Genomic DNA, 21,670 nt, shown 5'->3' with positions numbered 1-21,670 from the left:
TGTGTGTTTCAATACAAATGTGATTTTCACTCCAAACAATATAATTAAGATGTAGGTAGAGATCTTTAATGAATTTCAGATATAAAGATTTTTAATGAGTTTCATGTATTTCAAAATATTTGTATTTCAGATCAACACTAATAAATTGTATTTAAGATTGAGTCTTCTTATATAATAATTTCTTTTTTCTTTAAAAAAAAATAGAAAACAATATCTGAAGATATGCAATAAGTTTTATGTAAACGTACCTCTCCTTATGAATCTCATTTGAATATATTTATCCTTCACATGGACACCCATTAATCATATTTGTCCTTAAATCTTGACAGAAAATGACCCATTTTGCCAAAGGAAAGGAGAACAATGGGAAACTTGTAAGGGCGGTTAATCAAATGTTATGGTATAGCAACTTGACTTGTGTATATGATAAGAGCATTCCAATATCCTCGGATGCCATGACAAGAATGAATTGACCAAGTTCAATAAAAGAGATGATTTTCTTGGGATCCTCTTGTCCCCCAAATGAAAGATATTTGGAGAGTGTTCTGCGCACTTTACAGTTTAGGTCGGCTTTACTCTTTTTACCCGTTTGTTTCCTACTCCCCTAGAGTAGGGCACAGCAGATGTCTGCGTCGTCTAAGGATAATGGAGTGCAAGAGGGGCCTCCCCCGCCCAGCCCAGTCAACGGCTCTTTAAGCTCTACACCTCTCATCTCAACCATCTCACAAGAATTCTAAGTGTTTGCCTTGCTTTAGGCAGGCAATTCAACTTTTGTGGTGGCTTTTTTCGCTTGCAAAAGACACTGGTTGACTCATCTCAGTGGAGGATATAACAGTCCACATCCTCTTGTTGGGTAAGAAACTCAAGCATTTTGGTATATGAGAAAGGAAAAACTCTCTTGGTAGTGGGCATGAAGCGTGAATCATCTGGACTTGGTATGAGATAATCCACTGTGTAAAAGAAAAAGGAGAGCCTGATGAATCCAGAAGACCCATTGAAGAACCTCTCATTAGACTACTTGAATCTGCTTGTCAATGGGCAGGCCTTCAGTGATGTAACTTTCACTGTTGAGGGAAGGCAAGTGCATGCCCACAAATGCATTCTGGCTGCCCGGAGTCCCTTCTTCCGGATGATCTTCTGCAACAATGAGGCCATGAATGAGAAAAATGGTTCTTCTTGTCCTCAGGTGATTCCTGTGGGAGTTGTGGGGTATGAAGTGTTTATGATGGTCTTGCAGTTCTTGTATAGTGGCCAGGCCTCCATTGTCCCGGAGAAGCATCAAGGAAGGCTTAACTGTAGCGAGAGAGGATGCTGGCACACCCATTGTACATCTGCTATTGATCTTGCCCTTGATATTCTCTCTGCTGCTCATTTCTTTGGTGTCGACCAGCTCTCCATTATCACACAGGTTCGCAATCGCCCTCCTCTTTGTCTGAAGATCTGTTAAAGATTCTATCTTAAACAACACATTAAGTTTTGACTTGCTTAGATTGCTCTTCTTAAATTCTACTAAAGATTTTGATATGAACAGCACGCTCTAAGTTTGGAGCAGCTCTTCATCAACACACAAGCTTACATTCATCTTCCTCATTGTCCACAAACCTATTGAAGGTTATAGCTTAGCCAGCACACTCTAGCTTCAACCTAGCTCTCTACTATGACATATGTTCACATTCACTCTCCTCTTTGTTTGATTGTCTATCATAGATATGTTGATTAACAGCACATTTTAAGTTTTGACCAGCTTTCTATTATTATTTTTATAGATTTCTGGATTGGATTGTGTATATTTTTATCATTTAATGTTCTGTATCACACTCAGTGATCCATCATCAAAGCAAAGTATGAAATACATAATAGAAAGTTTATATTATCACACAAATTCACATTCGCCCTCCTCTTTGTCAGAAAATCTATTACTGATTTTGGCTTCAGCAGCACACTCGAAGCTTCGACCAGCGTTATATTTTTAGATTCACACCTCGTGGTCGGAAGATCTATTACAGGTTTTAGATTCATGAACACATACGAAGATGTGAATTGTTTAGATCATTCACGGAAATCACCCCAATCAACAAAGTAAACCTGTGTTTCTCTCCCATTGTCAACAACATGGCAGTTGGTTTGACTCGGACCATAGACTCTACAGTATGTGTTCAAATAAACCTGGAGGATGTAAGTAGGGAGGATGTAGGTATAAGATTTGCTCCAACAGAAACAGAAAGTAACATTGTAGGAAACTGAGAATACATCGTAGAAAGCAGGCTTGATTTATTCCACTTATGTAGTGAGGGGCCAATTATAGATACAGGATGGCCCATTAGATTTTCTCCCCAAGACATTATTGTGCTGGTTTCCTCGATGCAAGAATTGGGAAAAGGAAAGTGAATTATTTTACTGTATATGAGGCGATGTACCCATTTTTGTTACTGTAACCCTAAGTGTTTTCTTTTTTCATGGGCACAGAAACAGCTAGCAAGCATGGTGGAAAAGGCATCCGTAGAAGATGTTACCAAGGTGTTGATGATAGCAAGGAAGCAAGATCTACAATACCTATGGAACACATGCTCTCATCTCTTAGCCAAGTCTGGCCTACGCTTTGAGGTCCTTGCAAGGCATCTCCCATCAGATGTGGTGACCAAAATACAGGAAATAAGGTTCAAATACTCAAACTATGAAAGACCCAATACTCAAATATTGCCCAACAATGAAGTGGCCACCAGCAGTTCAATGGAGGAGCAGAGTATAAGACGCATGCAGAGGGCTCTAGACTCATCAGATGTTGAACTTGTGAGACTCATGGTGATGGGGGAAGGGTTAAACTTGGACAAAGCCCTAGCATTGCATTATGCCGTGGGTAACTGCAGTAGAGAAGTGGTTAAGGCATTGTTAGAACTAGGGGCAGCAGATGTGAACCATCCAGCAAGTCCTGGAGGAAGAACAGCTCTACATATTGCTTCAGAGATGGTGAATCCAGACATGGTGGCAGTTCTTCTTGACCACCATGCAAACCCTAATGTCAGAACAGATAATGGTACCACTCCCTTTGATGTATTACAATCCTTGGCTTCAGACTTCCTCTCAAGAGTTGCAGGAAGTGGGTCCATGCCCATCTCTCACTTGAAGCACAACAAGCTCAGGCTCTGCCTTGAACTTCTCCAATCTGCTGCCCTTGTCTTGTCCAGAGAAGAAGAAAATTCCACTTCATTGCAGCAGGAAACCTCCGGTTCTTCTTCTGTACCTGCCACTGCCACGGCTCTTTCTCCAAGAAATAGAATCATACAAGAGAATGATCATGTCCAAGTCTCTGAGATGACCGACAGAAGCAGTCAGCTTGCGGGTATGGATTCTAGAATGCTCTTCTTAAATCTCAGTGACCGGTCAGCCTCCAGGGATAATAATATGGACCCAAACAGGAGATTTTAGTATCTTATATTCCCCCCATTTTATACCAAAGATAATATGGATATAGGGATTATGTAATGTAGATTATATGGATCTACGGATGATCCAACAAGGAGATTATAGTATTTTTCCACCCACTTTCTCTACCAAGCCAAAGGTGAGATTGTGAATCCAGAGATGATATTATGAGTCCAACAAGGAGGTTATAGTATCTTTGTCACCCAATTTCAGTATGAAGTCAAGGATGATTATGTGGATCCAATTTCAGTATATTTTCATCCAATTTCTCTGTGAAGCCAAAGATTACAGTATTAGTGCATCACTGTGCCTGTTTTTGGTTCATTTACAATGGGTTTTTGAAGAATCTTTTTTTCTCAAGATTGAAGAGCATCAGATGATCGGGAACTGGGAAAGCAAGTTACAACTTTGATTTTACTAGCTCGTCTTTCGTTTCCTGTTTGCATGAGTTTTTCCTGGGTGAAGTCAAGAAACCATCAATAGAAAATCTCATTTGCTTGTCCAAGAGCTGCAACAGCCAACCACATCAGGTATGATTTCCAATGGATACATTTTCATTTTCCATTTTCCATTCTTCTCTCTCAGCTCAGCTTGTGTTATTTGGAATATCTTAGCTTAAAATGCTTTTGCTTATATATATGTTTGGTGAAAGTGCTATTTTGTTTTCGGTATCAAATTTTCTTCAGATTCCTCAGACTAAAGCTGTAAAATAGTTTGCTATCTTCATTGATCTCTTTCATATAACCCCCATTGTCAATGGGTAAAACCTCCGTGTTAGTATTGAAAACTTAGGGCGGTAGCTATTAAATTAAAAGATTTGGATGGTTTGGCTTAAATAGTTTATTGTATGATTTGATTTGTTTAGAAGATTAGGGTTTTTGTTAAATTATAACATAATGTAAATCTCGATTTGATGTGTCATGTGAAATTTATATTAATAGGCAGAATGATGATGTCTTAAGTTAGTATGATTTCTGATAAATCATTTAGCTTAGTATGATTTCTGATAAGTCATTTATGTAAGTTAAAGTTTTGAATGTGTTGTTTAAACTTAGTTATTTTTAAAAGACAAATAATTTAAGAAAGAATTTTCAAGACATAATATCAAATTCAAATAGTATCCTACTTCTAAAACATTATTGTAAGTAAATAAATTTATTTTATTACCATAAATATAATTTAAAATTAGTTGTAAAATATAAGCTTTTTGAAGAAATTTATATTAGAATATTAATTTAAAATGTATTTTAAATATATATTATGATTATAACAATGAAATTCAATGAACTTTAATAGAACTATTTGGGTTTAGTTAACTAGTATAGAATAATAAATGTAATAAGCACAAATAAAGAGTCGATAATTTATAAGTGAAATTGAGAGTGCTAGTATATTTTACTTATGTTTATGCCAATTTTAGATTGTGAATGAAGGATGATTAGTTGTGGGATATAATCATAGCACAAATTTAAGATGTATTATGGAAAGACCACTCTAATAATTATCACAAACCTAACAAATGTGTTTTAGTTGTTAGTCAATGGAGTCACAATCATGATATTAACCTACTAGAGTGGTTTAGACTTATTAACACAAAAATGTTATCTACTCCAACAATCTAAAGTATTTGTAGGTAAGCTTGTTTGATTATGGGTATTGCTGCACATTTTAGAGATAGAAAGTTTGTAGAAAGAAGTGTTCAAACTATCTTGATAAGTTGTCAATTTATGTTATCAGACAATAAGGTTGGAAGACATGTACTATATGTAGATCTAGAGAACTAATCAAGTAATCAACATGACATAGAAATATCTAGTAATGCAAGTGCTTTTATAATCCATTATAATGTTCCTAATGATGTATAATACATTTATCCAATAGTCTAGGCTAGGGTCACAATAATGGTTCCCACTTTCCATCACAAAGAAATTAGATGGAAAGTGGGGATGCCATATTTTAGAGGCTTCAATTGAAGCTCAACCTTTGAATGAAGGTCCCTAAGGCCTTCATTTGAAGCCCCCTACTTCATTAGAAGCCCCTCGTAGCCAGAAAGTACATAGGGGGCTTCATTCAAAGCCCCCTTTATGCCACTCACTCTACAAGTAGGGGCTTTGAATATAACAATTACTCAATATTCCCCCCTTATTACATTGATTCTAAAAAATATCAAAACCACTTTTCCTTAAGCACCCCACCCCACCCCACACCAACCCACATGCACCAAACCCCCCCCTCCCTCCCCCAACAACACCCCCCCCCCCCCCACCCTCCCCACCCTTGAAAAAAAAAGTCTTAGATAACAAAATATGTTGATTAGATAATACAAATACATATGCTAAGAAAATATTCTTCTGAAGTAGCAAATTTGGAATCATGTAAGGCTCCATCAAGTTGTCTTCTGACCCTTGCAAAGGTGTAGTTTCAGATGTTTTATTAAATAAAAGTCTTTAACTATTCAACAATGATTCCTAAGAGATGCATTATATCTCTATCATTGTCTAATAACCACAACAAGGTATAATTCCTAATCATATACTTTGAAGCTTGCTCAATAACAATATATTGAACACAATATTAAGTCACAAACCCATCTAAAAAATGGACCTTCTCAAAATATGTATATTCTTCAATTTTATTAGCATTAGAAAGAAAAGATGCATGAAATAAAATCCAAAAATGGAGCACAATATCAAGTCACAAACCCATCTAAAAAATGAACCTTCTCAAAATATGTATATTCTTCAATTTTATTAGCATTAGAAAGGAAAAAGAGGCATGAAATAAAAGCCAAAAATGCTTCTCATACAAGTATTATCTCAAAGTGAGAAGCTAACTTGAGACAATGGAAACATTTTCATCCTTCAATGCCACTAACCTTCAAATTGTTCATAGCACAAAATTAATTATTAACAATTTCTTTGTCATCTAATGTATCTACATCTTTAATGCAAGAAACATTGTCATCTTCTTTCAATTTTCCTTTAAGAAGATCACAAGCTCTAGTTTTGCAAATATGTACTATATGAAATCATGGCCCATCCTAGAATGATAGAGGTTGTGAAAAGAAACATTTTATCCAAAAATAAGAACATCTATTTGTATTACCTCAATATACAACCTTTGAAAGAAGCCCCTACTATAAGAATATAGAGAGAAAATAACTTATTGATTGATAAATTATTGAATAATAAAAAAGTGTCTTAAAAAGGTGGTACAAAAACATAAGAAATTGAATAACTGCACAACTATTGAAATAATATTGTGGTTTTATCAATAAAAACTAAAACTGAACCTTCCTAATATAATAACTCTAATATTCCCCCCACCTATTACATTAATTTAAGCATGAGTGAAATTTGTAAGGGATTTAACCCAACCTAGTGCAGACTTTCATGAAGCACCTTCACCAATCCTCTTTACTTTCTCAAGAAGCATTAAATTGATCACATCAATAAATCCTTTAACCATAAAACTTGAAGTTTTCTTCATAATATGAGCGTTCCCACCTCCTTTGAGTGTGTCTAATTCCTCCTCAAGTGTTTCACATTAGATGCCTTTCCTATAAAAGTCCACATGTCCTCTAAGTGTGCCTAATAACTCCTCAAGTGTTGTAGAAACAATCATCATTGATATGTCTCCATATGACACATCTTTCCTCGAAAAGTCCACATCTCCTCCAAGTGTGCATAATGCTTCATCAAGTGCTTGAAAAACCATATTCAAATCACAGACCCAAAAATTTATGTTTTCTAAAATAAATAAAACAAGAATAGAAATATGTCTTCCAATTCCACCTATTTAGGTGGAATTGCAAATGCTCATTTTTGGGCCAAAATTGGAATACATATTCCTATTCACAATTCTAATTTGGTGCACCCAAATGGAAAATTCCTGCTACCAAACGAATTCTTAGTAGAGATCGACAAGCATAATAATAGTTAAAGCTAATACATTGTAATTGTGTATGATATAGCACATTCAAATTATTACTTTTATTTATTTATTTATTTATTTATTTATTTGTGTGTGTGTGTGTGTGTGTGTGTGTGTGTGTGTGTGTGTGTGTGTGTGTGTGTGTGTGATATAACATATTCAAAGTAATAGTATTCTCCAAAACAAGAGTAAGAATTACTTTTCTTAAAAGATAGTAACAATATATTCAAGTGGGAAAACCAAGAAAAATATGACATGTAAAAAGAGGTAGATGAATGTGGAGGTGAAATAGATAAATAGTAGAAAACTAATATAACATAAAAAGGAATAAGTAAATAGAAAGATAAAATGATGTAAACAATATTTCACATTGACAAGGAGGAACTTAATATTCATGGATCAATAATAAAGGTTAAACAAGAAACAAAAAAGATATATTTTAAACCAAAATGAATGGAAGTCCGAATAGGGATCTCGATTGCTTTACATCAACTCAAAATGTACATGCATACATATATAAAATAGAACAAAAAAGAACATGAGTCATGCAATAGGAAAAAGTTTGCGCGACTACTTTCATCAACATGCACGACTAAAAGTTGCATCATATCATATACATAATAGCTATGATCATGGAGGAGAATGAAGTGAATAAAATAAATCTAAGAGAAATATATAAATGTATAAGAAAATGTGAATCTATTCATAAGATTAGTCTATTGGTAAGCATTGTCTATAATCAACAAAATAAAGCACTTTAGATCGAACTTGTGATAGACATAAATCAACATGTAAATGAGGGCCCTTAAAAAATATGTGTTCCTAAGAGCTATTGATTTCTTTCTTTTTTTCTTTTTCCTTTTCAATTATTATTTTATTAATTTTGCATTGATGTTGTAGTATTTTATAGTGTCACAAGGAAATATTTAAGATTTATCAATATGTGTTATACGCTATTGATACTCTTTTAAGTTTTAGGATGAGAGCTTTGTGAATCTTCATATTTCATTTAACATTGTTTAATGTTTTTATATTCATATATGTTATTATTATATTATTAATAATTAATATGCATCCTATTAATACTATATGAGATATATGAATAGTAATATTAATAGAGTACATTAGTATTTATATATACTTATGAAAAAATGAATTTGTATATATATAGCTAGATATAAAATCAATATTTACAATCCAATAATATGTTAAGATAAATACTAATCAAATATAATAAAAAATCTACATCTACATTTACATCTACAAATTAAAATTTATGATATTTATAATAATATATTCTCTTAATTCAAAAAAAACTGTTTAACCACCAGCCCATCACAAAATATACAGAGGCGATGTCTACGCAGCAGAATATTTGCACCCGACGTGACTTTTTTGAAATTTAGTAATTAATTTAAAAGTTACAGAACCACTTTTTGTCACTTTTAAATTAATTAATAAATTTTTAAAAACGTCACATCGGGTGCAAATATTCTGCTATTTAGCCACGGGGATATACAGACATGAAGATCAAATGATGAAAATTTCAAAAAAATTCATAGTGTTTTGGTTATTTTAAATGGAATCAATGGTACAATTTTCCCTTCTTTTCTTACATGAAGATCAAATGATAGAAAATTTCAAAAAAATTCATAGTGTTTTGATTTTTTTAAATGGAATCAATGGTACAATTTTCCCTTCTTTTCTTTATCGACCTTTCCTCAGGTACCATATATGTCCACCAAATAAAGCAGGCAATTGTCCTTTAAAATAAATGTCCTTTCAAACTCCATAAGTTGACTGTTCCATGAAACCAGGTTTCGTAAGATAGAACATGTTCTTGAACCATAAGAAACACATCTATTCTGGCTTTAATTTTTTGGCCGATAGCTAGTATACAAATGTGAAGTACAATTCACATGACTGGCTCTTAGTTTTCTTGGCCAGTACTTGTTTACAATCTGGGTTGATGGGTTTCTTTCTTTTGCTTGTTCTGACTCATGGTACAACAAATCCTGACTGCCCTAAAAGGCTCCCATAATTACCACTTGAAAACTCCGATGGACTGCCAAACAGAGTTACTGAGTTACTCCAAATATTAACCTAGAGTTTTGGGAGAAATTGAAAACACCTAGCCATTCTTTTTCTTTTTTTAAATAGTTTTTAATAATAAAATTGTTTAAATATAAGATATTTTTACAATCTACAATAAGAAGCTATAGTTCATAGAATAAATGTTAAATATTTTTGCATTCATATTTTGAATCACTAAGAAGGAAAAAATATTATCATCCTAACATTTAAAACATTGATACAAAAATATTTAAGAAAACAATCACTAACATAATAATAAATTATTACTCACAACTAATGTAGATCATTCAAAGTGTTAGCATTGAAATGAGTAAAGGGTGTTGGCATTCGTTCGCTGGGAACTTTCTGTGGTACAAATTTTATTTATACTCTGAATTCATAGTCGATATAAATTTGGAAGTGCTTTTTACAGAAATTACTGTCTTTTGATTTATACAGGGCGTGGCGAATTTAGTTTTCTCAAGCTCGTGATTACTATATACTATAGTACGTCGTTGCGTATCAAGTTCATAACTGATATATACTCCACATGTTAAGAATTCGATAGGTTGCCAAGTGATCTAGATTTAAAGGAGAATAATGCTCAACGTCAGTAGTTCTATTGGGGAATCATAAACTTAATTATTCTGTTGAATTTATGATATGAAATTTAGTACTTTTAGTCTTGGAATGAAGTAGAAGCTATGGGAATTTAGAATATTTGGAGTCAAACTTTTTCCAATAACTTAAAAGAACAGTTTGCTTTTTCAAATTATAGATTATAATATATATTTTATATTTCGACAATTTATCTAATGATAGATTGATATCTTCCGTATGAGATTTTTTAAAACAATAAAATCCAAAATAATAATTAATAAAAATAAAAATAAGGCGCATTATTCATCAATGAGTCTGGATTGCACCCAAACCCCACCAGCTCTATCACACAAAAATCTGGCTCAAACGGTTAGTCTGAGATAAAAACCTAAAACAGGTTTCTCCCATTTCCTGTTTAGTAAATGAACTTTATTGGTCATTAAAATTGATTAAAAACACAAAACATGGGAAAACAACACCCGTGGGAATTATAGATATCATTCTCAATATGTGGCCCTTACTAACCATTGTATACCCTGACATCTTATCACAAAACATACCAGATTTCTTGCAATGGCGGCACACTCTAGGTCTAACTAGTTATCTTTCAGTTAACCTGATGTGTCATACATAGCGATGATTAAAGATAGGGACTTTGATATATCTTTCTCTATGTGGTGAAGATGAGATGTGCAGAATGTTGACGCCAATATAGATTCAGAATTGGATGTCATGTGGGAAGCCATGATATGATATTATGGTCACTTGTGAAAACAGGTGTTCATACTAATCTTCCATTGGGATATGATCTCTCTTAATTACGACTTACGTACATGTGATGTGTGCACAAAAATGGGCAAATATGAAAGAAAGATTATAGGTACTCCACTTACACAATATGTCCATAACACTTTCTAGAAGGATACTTGCTCTGAATAACAAACCTATTTGTCCTCCTTCAATTCATAAGATAAATTGTCTATCTAACCAGCCCAATTATTGGCCCTTCTATATTTCAAGAACCTTGGTGACAATCTGTCTACATCTAACAAGTTGACTACATTTTTAGAAACGAGGGTGGGATATATCTATATCTCTAGAGGTTATGTCAGTTTGTAAAGATAATTTGATACTTTGAAGAAGAGCGTTAAAATCTATAGTATAGTATTATTTGTGCAATTACGAAATTTTATGGCCACCTTTGAAGTCTCTCTACATAGAATTAATAGTAGAGATACATAGGTTTCTGTTAAAGGATCCATAAAAATTAATCTTATCAAAATTGTAATTTAGGTGTTCTTATTTGCATTATCACAAGGACTTTTGGTAAATTTTTTATATCTCTTTGAAAGGTAAAGATATTTTGGACCAAGGATGATAACACTTTTAAATTTGTCAAAAAATATTGATGTTGAAGATTTGATTCTTGCAACTTATATGCTTTCACATTCTCATAAATAAATGTCTCAAGGATTGAATAATATTTTGAAGAGGAAGATGTAACATTGATGGACCTATCTTAAATAGTGGAGTTGATGTTGTTGATTCTAAAACTATTGGCCTTGTCATTAATGGTGTTGTGGCTATTGATGCTATGAACTCTACTAATTCGTCGGTCTAGCATTTTGTGGCTACCAAGATTGAGGAGGGATGGATTATAGTAAAATGCAAACCTTCAAAGAAGTTCCCATCCAAATATTCTCCTTTTGTCCACAAGATAGGGGCTAAGGGGAAATATTTATTCTATTATATTTCTATTTTTATTGCTAATAAAAAATATTTTGAAGAGAAAGAGCTCAATATTTCTAAATCCTTTTATTAATTCCCCACCATACAATGCATGCTACAATGGTGAGAGAGACTTTCAAAAGAGCTACACAAAATGAATTATTGAAGTTGATAAAAGATCAACCCCATAGCTCCCAAGAATCACCTGCATGCAAACACCTATCATAGAAAGAGAGAAGAAAAAAGCTATGGAGGCTAGAATTCTCGGATCCATAGATAAGACATTCTTGATGAGCAAAAAGAGAGATTGCTATTATCATAAATGAATTTATAAATTACAAAGAGAGATCGTCCTTATAAAGGAGATCAAAACCCTAATAGGTAAATATCCTAGGTTGCATAATAATAATTAATAAAAGAATTAATTATTATATGCCTAAAGTTTAGCTTAAATAAACTAGAGATAATAAGTGACTTAATAATTAAATCAAAATGATTGAATTAATAAGGGAATATTTTATTACTCTAACCCCCCCCCCCCCCCCCCCCCCACCCTACAATATAAACTTAGGGAGTAGCTAAAAACCTAGAAACTACTGCTGAAAGGAAATTGGGTCCCTGCAATAAAGCCTGATGAGGTATCCAAGCACAACCAAATTTCTAAAAAGAGGAGATATAGAGAAAACCACATGGGACAAACCCTACTCCAAAAAGAGATGGAAAAAATGGTCTAGAAGATAGGAAAAAAAGAATGATCATGAAGAACACCACTGAAACATGAAGCTACAAACACTACCAAACTGTTCATCTAAATAACCTCCATTATATAAAATATGATTAGGTAGAGAAGACTAAGTCTAGAGAGCCAATCAATCAAAGATGGAAGGTATCTTCATGGCCTCCAAAAAAAAAAAAAGGAAAGAATGTCTATATGGTAAATGATTCATCTCACCAAAATGCATAGGTATCCAACCACTACAATCACCTAATACATAGGATCAAATACTAAATATATAGCTCACTCCATCAAACTAAGAAAGCAATAGAAACAACATAACCCCCCTATAATGCTAAGAGGTAAGACATAAACACTGAAACTCAATGAAATATCTCCTAGAAAAAGAAGAACCAAGAACATCAAGAGTGCAAAAGAAGTACAAACACCTATAATGGAACGTGTCATCGACACATCATGAGGCTAGTCTCATGGAAGGAACACTCACTTGACAAAGGAAGATGGTGAATATGGCCAACATAAAACCCCTTAAGGAACTTTATAATGTAGTGCAAGTACAACAAAAGACAAAGATGTGCAAGATCTCAAAATGCAATAGAGTGACACTTTATCTTAGTGCGTTTGCCAAAGTACTACAAAAGGATGTCAACAAATATCAAAAGAGACATAAGGTTGATACAAGAGATAGTATAACCCATGAAAAATCATTTGAAACAACAAAATCAATCCCTAGACCTGAAAGAACCAAGATATCTATTTGAATACAAAAAAGCAGAAACCTAAATGGGATGTGCTTGGAGAAAAATCTGGAAAACAAAATGTCTCAAAAGATGTCTCTCGGAGTGAAAAATAGAACTTATAACTTTGACAACCAAAATAGGCTACCAAATAGAATAAAAAATCCAAATAAATTAACCATCACAATGGGCTCGGAATTAGCTTTTCGATGCTTCTTTCAAATCAAAAAATGGAGTCCAGATGAGTAATTTATGGCCAAATTTTTTTTACCACCTTGGGATCTATGCCAAAATACCTCGAAAAGCATGAACACTAGCACCAAAATTGCCTTGAGAAGTGTGCTAGTTCTGTACCAAAACCACCTTGATTTGCGTAACTAAAAATCTCAATTTGTGTGCCAATTTTTTTTGTGTCAAAAATTACAAAATCGTCACCTTGAGAAACATGTCAAAAAATCTCATTTGCATGCCAAATTTTTTTTTTAAATTCCACCTTGGGAAACTTGCCAAAAAATTAGAAAATCATCACCTTGAGAAATGTGCCCAATTTGTGAGCAATATTTTTAAACCTCAAATTCCAACTGTGTCCAAATTGGACAAATTTATAAGAAAATAGGGTTTTTGGGTGCTCTAAGCTCAATGGTGATGTCTGTTTGGGCTCAAAGTGCATCAAAAATCAATGAGCCCCCTAGATTCAATATAAAAGATCTCTAAAAAATGAAACCCTCTAAAAGAAAAAACACAGATCTAAAGCCAAGCCAAACTACTTATAAACAAAACAAGAGGCATGAAGATCTAGAGCTTTGATACCATGTTGAAGTTGATGAAAGATCAACCCCACAATTCCCAAGAATCACCTGCATGCAAACACATGTCGCGGAAAGAAAGAAGCAAAAAGCTATGGAGGCTGAAATTCCCATATCCATAGATGAGACATTCTTGATGAGCAAAAAAAGAGATTTCTATTATCAAAAGTGAATTTATAAATTACAAAGAGAGATCGTCCTTATAAAGGAGATCAAAACCCTAACAGGTAAATATCCTAGGTTGCATAATAATAATTAATAAAAGAATTAATTCTTATATGCCTAAAGTTTATCTTAAGTAAACTAGAGATAATAATTGACTTAATAATTAAATCAAAATGATTTTTAATTAATAAGGGAATATCTTATTACTCTAACATGAATCTCTATGGAGGAGAGATGATCCTATCAAGAAGTTTAGAAAATAAGTTGACAATGGACTACAACATTCTAATTTCTTGTGTATCCATTTCCAACATGCATATACAAAAGGGCATTGGACAAGAAAGTGATTTATAGTTTCAATCTAATTATTGCAAAGAACATGTTTAAATGTCTGAGAAATGCCAACTTTAATGAATCTAGAACTAGAAGGGAATTTATATTTATTAATTAATGCTAGTGGGGAAATAATATAACATCATGCTAGCACAAGAATTAAACCCTCAACATAATCCAGTTTTCTCTAAATGCCAAGGAGCAATAACCTTGCTTTACTATATAGAACCTGGACTTGCTAGCTACCCAAATTAGAACATTAAATTCTAAAGAAAAGTATACACTCCTTTGCGCAAGTATTTAGATAAGAGATGCTTTATATGGTATTGAGGAAAGGCATTTCCATGAAATCTCACCATTCTACCACATGTGTAGCTTCTAAAGAGCGAAAAATCAACTAATACTACACACTATCAATCCATTTTTTCTCAAAAACTATCATAGCTTAATTGATGTTCATTTGTAATGACAAAGGAGGGTGGTCATTCCATGAATCTTCCAAAAACTTGTCTTTGTGACCTGATTTTATAACCCAATATAAGTATGGTAGGTTTGTGTCTATACTTTACACAATGAAGTTCTACAAACTAGATCCTTTGGGAGGATTGAGCATTGAGAAAATCTTTTCAAGATTATTCGAATTGACTTGCATGATAATACGATTATAGATTTTAGATAAAATTAAAAATTTATATTTACCTTATATTTTTATTCACATTATTTTTTATTGCTAATTATTAATGTATTATATATATTTTTGAGATGTATTTAATATTTTTGAGCAAAATAAATTAATTAGTAGAATCTTAAGTATTTAAATAAAATAACTATGGTGTCTTCACTAAAGGAAAAATAAGATGCAATGTGACTCATATTGGCAGGTTTAAAATGGGAAAAATGGGGAGCAACATATTGAAGAGAGTGGGTATTTTTGGGAAAGTGTGAGGGATATTTTTGTTTCACTAGAATTTAAGGTATTATTTGTTATTTTATTTGAATATTCATCATAAAGAAAATAATGATGGATAAACATCTTTATCTATTAATTCTTTAACCTATATCTACTTTTTTCACATGTTTTAATAATTAAAATATTCATGTCAATTTTCATAAAATTGTCATGGTCATCCTCAACAATTAGATATTAACTTCATATCATATGCACTCTTCTTATAATATCTAACTCATCCTTTGATTGACCCAAGTTGTATCCTTAATGGATTTAATTCAACGAGAATGGTTGAATCCTAAGTACAATGGTTTGAACTTTAGATCACCTTCACTTTTACATAACATTTATCCCAATTTATAGATATCCTTAGTTGATTTGTAGCAATACTCTTTCAAAATTGAGAGGTAATAAAGTATGGAATAATCTCTACCCTTTTCAAACATTGTTTATAGTTTTGCCTAGAAAATCAAATAATCTTAACTATTTTGTTTTTTTCCAATTAGAAGAGGCAAGTGTAAACAATTATTATTTTTTATTTATTTATCTTTTAGTTAAAAGGGCATACTATATATATATATATATATATATATATATATATATATATATATATATATATATATATATATATATATTCTTAAATTTTTTTTTTTTTTTTTTTAATTTTAAAAATTAAATTTTGAAATATACAATAAAATTATTTTACAAATTTTCTAATTTAATGATATAAGTTATATCTACTTTCTTTATGTGTTATAAAGCTTTTAACCATTTTGAATGTAAATACCCATTGAAATAGAGTTTGTATTAAAATAGCTATTAATAAACTAGGATATTAGCTTCAGATTTTTATATACATTAATTTAATTTATCTCTCTTAAACAATTTAAAATCATTTTATTTTAGAATTAAAGAAAAACTATCAGATATGAGTCAATTGGACACTTTCAACAAACTTAAAGTAACAAAATCTAAGAGATGAAAACACCAAAATATTCAAATGGAGACCACATAGACATTACAAAATTTCTTATCATTTATTTATTTAAAATATCATTTTGAAAAGCTAAAAATATGGTAGGAGGAGAATTTCTTCATGTCTATTATATATTTTAAAACTATATATTGTTAAATTAGAGTCTCAATTATACATTTTTGAAATTATCCATCACTAACCTTTACTTAAGAATATACATAAATTTATATTTTTCATTAATAGTTGACATGATTAAACGAAGATCCAAATTGTCCTCTACTAAGGTGAAAAAAGGACCCCTTTGGTTCCCTTCCCACTATGAAATCTAGGAAGATGTTCTAGGTGTAGAACACAAGATTATGAAAGATGGTATCCATGTTTCCCTTGAGATCCCTCTGGGAGATATCATTAATAAAGGCCTCATTGGCATTCATGTGGAGATTCCTATGGAGGATAATAAGGATGCCTTGATAGAAAAAAACTCTTTTGTGCCTAATAATATGACTATTGCAAGATTGGTCAAGAATTTTATGGATAGACAATAAGTTGTATAAAATTGGATGATTTATGCGATTTCTATGCTCGGGGAAAACCCTTCCTTAACCAATTCCAAATTGGACACCATTTTGGCTAGTACTCAAAATGTAGCCTAAGGCATTAGAAATCTTAAAGTGGTTCATACAAATTATATTAATAGGGTGGAAGGAACTTTGAATAGTTTGTAGGATAGAGTCAAGGTTGTGATTTTTGTTGGTAAAACAATAATAGATGATTCTATTGAAGAGCTTATGAAACTAGAGGAACAAGAAGCGGTCATCCAAGCTCTTTCTAAGGGTGCCCTTGCCTTCGCCTTTCTTATTGTTAAATATTTCAAATTAGGACATTGTAAAGAAACAAGTTCTAATGTGGAGACGATCCCTATCATTGATAACATGCAAAAAGCTACTCCTAGCCATGAAGAAAGACTGTGAAACTTTATTATTTTGGATGTTGGGTTTTTTACCATGTAAAACTAGTTTACCTTAATCAAACACATTTTTAAAACTCAATATAATATGTAAGAAGAAAACTTTATTGGATAAAATGCACATTTTTCCTATTGACTCCTTCATAGAACATCAATATTTGTTAGTAGTATAAATGTAATATCATGATATTCTAATTTGTCATAGTTTACAAATAATTTCGACTTGCTTGTAATTCTTATCAATCAATAAACCAATCCCAATTACTAATTATATGTAGTTCTTATTATTGTACCCTAGAACTATATCTAAGCCTTGACATACTTCTACCATCACTTTATACCTCTAGGTTTAATTCATTTCTTCTAAGTCTTGATACCAATCATTCAAATAATTTGCAACACCTATAAGTTCTTTTCTATTGATACCTCTCAAGTTAAGCACCCAGAAGTTTAGAAATTTAGGTATCTAGTATTAGGTCATTATATTCTAGTAATTGTTTTCATTGAGTAATAATTAGAAATCATAAGACAACTTATTACAATTTGGGATTTCCAAAGCTTCACTATAACCATATGATTACTTACAACAATGTTTTTAATACTACTCTTGGTGAGATATAGGCACAATTTTAAGAGAATGTAATTAAGGAAGGTGAACTTGATAAAATAATATCCATCTAAAGGAAAATTATTCCATGACTAATATGCAAGAATGAATCTACCTTGTAGTAGTGTAACATTGATGAAAATATATAAAAATAATCATATTGGATTGATTGAAAAGTTAAATATAAACCACCTTTAACCTGAGCTCATTACATAAATATTCATTATCCCTAGCTCTTACTATATTGAATTCTAGTTTTTTTTCTTTGAAAAGGGATTACTATAATTAAATATCTAAATTAATCATAAGCTTCAATTGCATTTACATAAATATGCATTAGCCTTAGCTCTTACTTTATTTAATTTTGATAATATATTTTGTTATGGATTACTAGAATTAGACATCAAATTTAATCATAAGGTGCTTTTCATTTCTATATGTTTTGGAGGTTGTATGATCCGCACTACTTAATATTTGGTCCTGGGTTTGTTTCCATTTTCATTTTCAAGTTCAATATTTATCTATCTTTCTTCTCAATTTCATACTTAATTTACCTTTATCCATGTTTAATAAGCAATCATTGTTTTTAATTTTCTCAATCCATCATTATGTTCCTTTTCTTTCTATATCTTAGTCATGTTTATCAATCACCTTATATCATTATCTTATATCTAATCCCTTCTAAATCATATCAACGTGTTCTTAAAACTATATTCATTAAATCTATTGATGAGGTTAAGGTAATCATATCATTTTTACCAAAATGATGGTATTTTATGTTCCCAAGATCCATTATTTCAATGTAGTTAACCTTTCATATTTCAATGAACTTACAAAAAATTTGTCTTCTATTAGAGGATTTAGATTAATTTTTTAATAAAATTTATGAATATTTAGCACCTTCCATGGCCTCTAATAGTGCCATAGCTCTAGGAGAATACATTTATATTTCATTGTTGTATCTGAGCCTCAATAAGCATTTGATGGTATTTTCCATCTCTTTTGATTAGTATTTAAGTTGCCATACATTATTATTACACAAATCTAATAATATTCATTTCTCTAAATCCCTTAATACTATAACATGTGCATCAATCAATATATTATATATTAATAAATTAGTTCGCACCATACCTAATAATATACCCAACATGAAACTCTATGATAATTATGTAATTTATTGTGCCATATTTTATCATCTACCTTACATGATGTGCCTATGCATAATGATAATGATATTCCTCATAATTAAGGGTCACATAATATGTGTCGATAATGTGTTCAATCATATAGATGAATCCACATTGTTCATGATGTAAATATTATTAAATACCCAATTGTTGATTAATTTAAAGGCATGCATTTACATGTTAAATAACTTTAATTTTTCTTATTTGAGAACACGCATCATGATATTTTCCAAGGGTAAATAAGAGTATATTTTTATTATATTTATTTCTTACTATAACCCATTCATGTCTCAAGTTCATGTGGTTTTATTGAGTAATTTCAAGCTTTACAAGAATATTGTGTTTTCTAACATTATTCATTTTGTTTGGTACTTTTTATTCCAAAGTGTTTCTTTTGGTGTGTGTGTGTGTGTGTGTGTGTGTAGTATGATTTTCCATGCTTTCTATATGAACTTTAAGTGTTGTTTTACCTTTTCCAACTAAAGTTGATATGAATTGATCATTGATTCATGACTTAAGTGTTCTTTACTTGCAATATGTATCATTTCATAAACTACTAAAACAAATTCATTGAGAACTAGCATATTTCTAATTGGAGATTCGTGTTTATACTAAGGATTTTTTTTTTTAAATTCCTCATCATTTATAAGTAATTCAATAGATACTCATTTTATCTTAATCTATATCTTTCTTAATCTCTTTAATATTCTAATATAAATCTAGGATAAGAAAATAAAGTGGCTTTGGAGGTAACCCCTCTCTAGGCCCTTTTAGATCATTGAGGTAATACTCTAGGAATCGTTTTCAAGATTGCCTATTTTGTACCTCATGGTCATCCCTTGTGTTACTATTAGAGGTGTGGGTGTAGTAGTAGTATGTGTTAATCTTCATAGATAAATGTTATCTGATTTTCTTCTATTCTGTGCATTACTCCTTATTTTATATGAGTCGTACACATTTTCTCCATCTTCAAGGTAGCATAAGGTCCAATTATGTGGCTCTTATCATCCTTCCCTAGTAGACAATTCTTACTATCTAGTCATTATATTAGGAAGAATGCAATGATGATATTCATGCTCTCAAAATGTTGAGAGTATATAGAAGATGGTCAAGACTTATAGGTGGAGGTAGGGTTTCTATAAAGATACAATAAAATTGATTTGTTCTAGGCTTAAGCTATATAAGACTATTTTCTATCACTAGAATAATGTTCAGTGTATTGTTGTATAAGTCCCTTCTTTGCAATCTCATGATCATTCCTTGTATTATGATTAGAGATATGTCAAAATAGTTCTTGTCAATATTCTTAGAACTAAGTTGTTTGATTTGCTTCCTCATTTTATTTGCCAAACATAGTTCTTAATATTGTTAGAATTTTCTTAGAATGAAGTTGCTTGATTTCCTTCCTCATTTATTTGTCAAAGATAGTTCTTAATATTGTTAGAACCAAGTTGGTTGATTCCATTCCTCATAATTTATTTATTACTCCTCTCCTTGAGTGGCTCACTCCAACTTGGAGGTAGGACAAGGTCTAAATCATGTAGCTCTTAATATCTTTCCTTAATGCTAATCCCTAGTGGCTAGACACTATAGTAAGAACACATTGGTGATACTCATGTTCTTTTACATATTGAGACCATATGGAAGGTGGTAAAGATGGATGGATGTGGAATTTCAAACTAGATGATTGGAACCTGCTTATTAATAGTATTCTTGCGCTTTTTGCTTGATATGCTTTAGAAGAGCACAAACTTATTTCCTTTTTGAACAAATAGAAAATAAAATATGTTGATCTAGGGGTTTTAATTTCTTAGAAAGGGCTCAAATAGCTTGGGGATGTAAGATTGGATTTATATCAAACAATTTTGGAGTACATGCACGTCTTATAGGAATTACAAGTTTTTTATATTCTAACCCACGAGATCTATGTATTTATGAGAACATATTAAGGTATCTATCAATGAATTTGCAGATATTTTGAGCCGGGAAGATAAGCACAACGTGATACCAGAAGGAAGAAGACATTTGCAGAGGATAAGTGATGTAATACATTTAATCGGACTGCTACTCATAAGAGTGAGGGAGTTTAGTGAACATCTGAATAACGGATGGAGATTTTTTAGTGAACATCTGAATAACTGCCTCAGTGAAATATTAGTCCAATATCACTACTAATTTTGCTGGATAATTGTTGTTAGAATGATAGCGAAATTGATAAGTTGCTTCTCGATGTTTGTGATGTTCATACGTTCTCTAGCTTTTGTTGATAAATAGTTTTTTATTGGAAACATCTTAGTATTGAATTAAATTAAAAATATAAACTTACAATAGCCACAAAATAAAGATATGGGAAGGTCATAAAACTTCTGGATTTTCTTAAATAGATTCAGTGCAGAAAATAATAATCATAAGAAATTTGGGTATAGTTGAAAAACAGAGAAATCCTA

At 31.6% G+C, this 21,670-nt stretch overlaps 1 protein-coding gene across 2 annotated transcripts; it reads left to right on the top strand.

The window, feature by feature from the left end:
* The first annotated feature begins 625 nt into the window (after positions 1-625).
* Positions 626-21,466, top strand: LOC149578694 (BTB/POZ domain and ankyrin repeat-containing protein NBCL-like). 2 transcript variants are annotated; one of them, XM_089804145.1, is made up of 3 exons: positions 626-1,408; positions 2,467-3,953; positions 21,196-21,466. In XM_089804145.1, the coding sequence occupies exons 1-2, from the start codon at positions 977-979 to the stop codon at positions 3,424-3,426; spliced, it is 1,392 nt and encodes a 463-aa protein (XP_089660271.1). In that variant the 5' UTR covers positions 626-976; the 3' UTR covers positions 3,427-3,953; positions 21,196-21,466. The 2 variants fall into 2 exon arrangements, with proteins under 2 accessions (XP_089660271.1, XP_089660335.1); XM_089804209.1 differs by lacking the exon at positions 21,196-21,466 and adding an exon at positions 9,889-10,050.
* The last annotated feature ends 204 nt before the right edge of the window (positions 21,467-21,670 follow it).

The sequence above is a fragment of the Cupressus sempervirens genome, chromosome 1 (assembly GCF_028749045.1).
Source record: "Cupressus sempervirens isolate cs-2001-9-10 chromosome 1, ASM2874904v1, whole genome shotgun sequence".
NCBI lineage: Eukaryota > Viridiplantae > Streptophyta > Pinopsida > Cupressales > Cupressaceae > Cupressus > Cupressus sempervirens.
The sequence above is the reverse complement of the archived record's forward strand: the minus strand, read 5'-3'. Positions and strand labels throughout refer to the sequence as shown.

What these genes read in the sequence shown, in the direction of transcription:
- LOC149578694 (XM_089804145.1), top strand. Translation starts at nt 977, where the DNA reads ATGAATCCAGAAGACCCATTGAAGAACCTCTCATTAGACTACTTGAAT. An exon ending in AGCTCTCCATTATCACACAG is followed by an intron (nt 1,409 to 2,466) that starts GTTCGCAATCGC and finishes TCATGGGCACAG; the next exon opens with AAACAGCTAGCAAGCATGGT.